At 46.1% G+C, this 3,754-nt stretch overlaps 1 protein-coding gene across 1 annotated transcript in view; it reads right to left on the minus strand.

Moving 5' to 3' along the window:
- The window catches only part of PRR5L (proline rich 5 like), a 32,524-nt gene extending 29,009 nt beyond the window's left edge, over window positions 1-3,515 (minus strand). Inside the window, exons 1-2 of the mRNA XM_018557462.1 lie at window positions 3,292-3,515; window positions 169-249 (exon numbers count right to left, since the gene is read on the minus strand). Coding sequence (XP_018412964.1) covers window positions 169-249; window positions 3,292-3,461 — 251 coding nt within the window. The 5' untranslated portion in view covers window positions 3,462-3,515. The remainder of the gene's footprint in view (window positions 1-168; window positions 250-3,291) is intronic.
- Window positions 3,516-3,754: the final 239 nt, after the last annotated feature.

Here is a 3,754-nt window from a genome sequence, read left to right on the forward strand (position 1 = left end):
TCCGTCAGCCACATGACCAGGGAGTGGCTGTTATGGGTCCCTGAATGAATAGTATCAGGAAAGTGAGAGTCACAAAAGTGTGAGAACAAAACCTGATGTGTAAGTGTGAAGCAGCAGCCGCATTCCCCAGCCTGACCCCAGTCACAGCTGCACCCCGCCATAGCGTACCTGACGTTCTCGTTCAGGGTGTAGAGTTCGTTGGCTTGCAGGCCCCCTCCTTTGAACACGTTGATGACGGCGCTCTGCACGCTGAGAAAGGAAACCACTAGTAATTTAGTATGTCACATCTGCCCCTAAACAGCAATACGCGTAATACATTATGCAAGGAGACTTTCATCAGACTGCGGCCAGTTTATAGGAAACCTTTAATGAAAAAAATTTTAAAAATTCACACGAGCTGCAATTTTTTAGCTGGTTACCTGGATGTCATGCTGAGCTTCTTGCGTTGGTATATATAGGAAATCTTCCAATGGGGACCCTTGTTCCGGTGACCTTGCTGACCACCAGGAACTTCCCTCACTTAGGAGGGATATCCATCACTTTGAAAGGATTTCCTCTCACTTCCTGTTGTGGCTGTTGGACAGAAAGTGAAGTGATCTCTCCATTGCAGATGGCAAAAATAAACCAACGGGGCAGAGGCATCCCCAGGCCGGGTGTCACCTGCGGAGACGTCATCACGCATGTGCATGACATCATTGCGCAAGTGTATGACGTTATCGCACATGTGCTTAATGATGTCACACCCACTCTACTGCCAGTGGCCATCTCAGCGATAGACGCCAGCATAGAAATGAAGGGATGCCGCCGGGTCCCCTCCTCTCTCGTGCAGCTGTCGGGCTCTCAGGCTAGGGCCGAGATCAGGTTCGGACTGAAGCCAGTCCAAACCTCAGCTCCTCTGACCAAGGAAGTGCCATGGGCACTTCCACCCAAACAGTTGTAAAGGGCTTTCCCTGCCCAACAGCTGCTTTTAAATGAAGGGGAGGAATTCTTGTGCTGACGTAATTTACCATATATGGCCACAGCTATATTAGGTAAATGCGATTTACCATATATAGGCATGTAGCCATATAAGGTCAATGACGTCATTGGATTGCACCCCTACGTCAAACTGTGGGTTGGGGAATTCCTGGCCAGCAGCTGATTGGGTGGCATGGAAGGAGCTTTCTTTCATGTTTGGCAGCAGCTCTTTCTGGGTTTGGAAGAGCTCAAGTTCACACCAAACCTGATCCTGGTCTCTCTCTTCCAAACCCAACAGGAGCCCTTTCCAAACTTCCGTACCACCCAATCAGCTACTGGTGGGAATTCCCTGCCCACGGCTTGCTATAAACAAAGGGGCAGAATGCAGTGAGCCCTAGTTATAACCCACCAAAACTAAAAAGTTAGTTCTACATTAACTCAATACATCATATTAAGGCACCCTTAGTGTCTGTATCCTCTCACCACCATTGGCATCAAGTCCCATTTTTCCCCTGCCAGGCCAGCAATCCTATTGGTGACAACAAGGACATTGAGAAAGGAAAGCCCGGCCAAGAGACGGAACAGGAAGAGGAATTGAGAAACAGCCTGAGTGAACCTGTGCATTTTCTGTACAACCTTTGTCCTGTCCAATAAACTTCAGGGAGATCCCTTGTAGGGAACCTGTGGTCTTGGCAAAGGATCCCATGAAACCAGATGACCATTCAAGTGTCAAGTCCTGACAAGAGAGGGGGTCAGTGTCTGAGGACCCTTTAAATTATTTAGTCATACTTGTTGGAGGTTGGTGAATTTTTGAAGACAAGCTCTGCTGTTATATAGAATCTTAAGTTTGAAGAGCTTGTCATTAATAATTCTGACAACCTGAGCACCTGATGGAAAAGAAGGTTCTTTCCAGTAGAGAAGAACACTCTTCCTAGTACAAAAGAGAACCACACAGAACATTCTTTTTTGGGGTCATTAGAGGAGCCTAGATGTTCCATAGTTTTATGAGGGTATTTTTTATGAGCAATAAAGACTTGTGTACATGAGCATTGTTTTCCTGCATTTGATGTGCGTCAGAGACAGGAGGTCAAACGCAGATCAGCAGATTCCCATGACCTTCAATAGAGCAGTGTAGATGACATTTTAAAGCTTGGGTTTGACCTGTTTTTTTCTGACGCAGCCAGTCCCACGTAGGGCCCAGAAGAAGTAATGAGTCACCAGCACACCAATATCCATCGTCTGTCATATCATGATTATTTGATGTCAATAAAGATTCATCAATGAGGATATTGGTGTGCTGGTTATACTTTACTTCTTCTGTATCAATATGGCACCATCCGCAGGTCAATGCAGCAAACATTATGGAGATCATAAGGGATACACCGGTCAGGAGTGTGGTGGGATAACTATAAGGAGCAATTTAGGTCCCATTCTCATGTGCATTAATGTGCGCATAATGTGCGCACGTTCACCTCTTTCCCTCTCCGATCCGACTGTGGAATGGCTCTCAACGTCCTCAAGTATAACTCAAGTCAATGGACCTTCATTAGACATGATGACGTCAGCGATCCTTGACCGCTGGAGTCCAGGGAAGGCTGTATGGCCCTAGCCAGCTGGAGATCATAAGGGATACAACGGTCAGGGGTGTGGTGGGATACCTATAAGGATCTATGTAGGTCCCATTCTCACGTGCATTAATGTGTGCATAATGTGCTCATGTGCCCTTGGTCAGCGTTCACCTCTTTCTCTCTCCGCTCTGGCTGTGGCTCTCGACGCCATCAAGTCTAATGCAAGTCAATGGACCTTCATTAAATGTGATGACGTCAGCGATCCTTAGGCTGCCGGAGCCCCGGGGAGGCTGTATGGCCTTAGCTATGACTAAGGTCACATAGGCAGAAAGGCGTCAGTGGCCGTGTACTGATTTTACGGACATACAATGAGGAATCCATTGGAGGATTTTGTGTGCTGGAAATATTTTTATTTTGAAGGAAGGACTACTGTGCACTGAACAAACGATATGGGACATCCAACAGGGGCAAGCTGTGAACTTTTGCTCCCGCAAATAAATAAATAAAATAAATCACACCCTCTAAATAAAGAAAACAATGGCTGACCTCTTTTATCAAATCTGCATTACCTTTGCTTAGTTACCTTTGGAACTCCACCCTGTGCGCAGATTATTTTATGAAATGTATTAAAAAATAGCAATTTTAAAAGACCCTTTTTTGTTGTTGTATTCCTGACATTTTGAACAAAGCATTTGACTCACCCCTGACTATATACACCTTTTTTTTTTTACCCCAAGATGAAATATACATGTCTGAAATGCTTTACCTGTTCCACAGGACGCTGGAGTTGAGCTGCAGGACCTGGCGGCTGGCGTAGAATCGCGACAAGTCGCTGAGGGCCGGGGAGCTCATGAACCGTGGCCTGGGACGCCGGAAGGAGCCCATCTTGTTGAGGTGCACCGCAAAGTACGGCAGAAGGGTCGTACTCCCGGTCATGCGGGCAGCAGGGTGATAAAACCGGCGTAGCTTGTCCTGCCGAGGGTGGTGTGATAAGGCAGCAGTGAGGAGGATGATGCCAAAACCGCTGGGGGAGAAGAAAAATGTTTTTATTAGAATAATTTATGCTACGGGTGCCCACATTCTAAAATCATTTTCGGGTACACTTCCATAGGATGGATTACAGTAGTGTATGATAGTAAATAGAACGATTACAGAACACTTTATTTTTTGATGCAAATTGGAGGGAATTTTTTTTTTTCTGGGGGGCAATTTGGGATCTAAATCATATA

Source organism: Nanorana parkeri, unplaced genomic scaffold (assembly GCF_000935625.1).
Source record: "Nanorana parkeri isolate BGI_ZX_2015 unplaced genomic scaffold, ASM93562v1 scaffold285, whole genome shotgun sequence".
Classification (NCBI taxonomy): Eukaryota; Metazoa; Chordata; class Amphibia; order Anura; family Dicroglossidae; genus Nanorana; species Nanorana parkeri.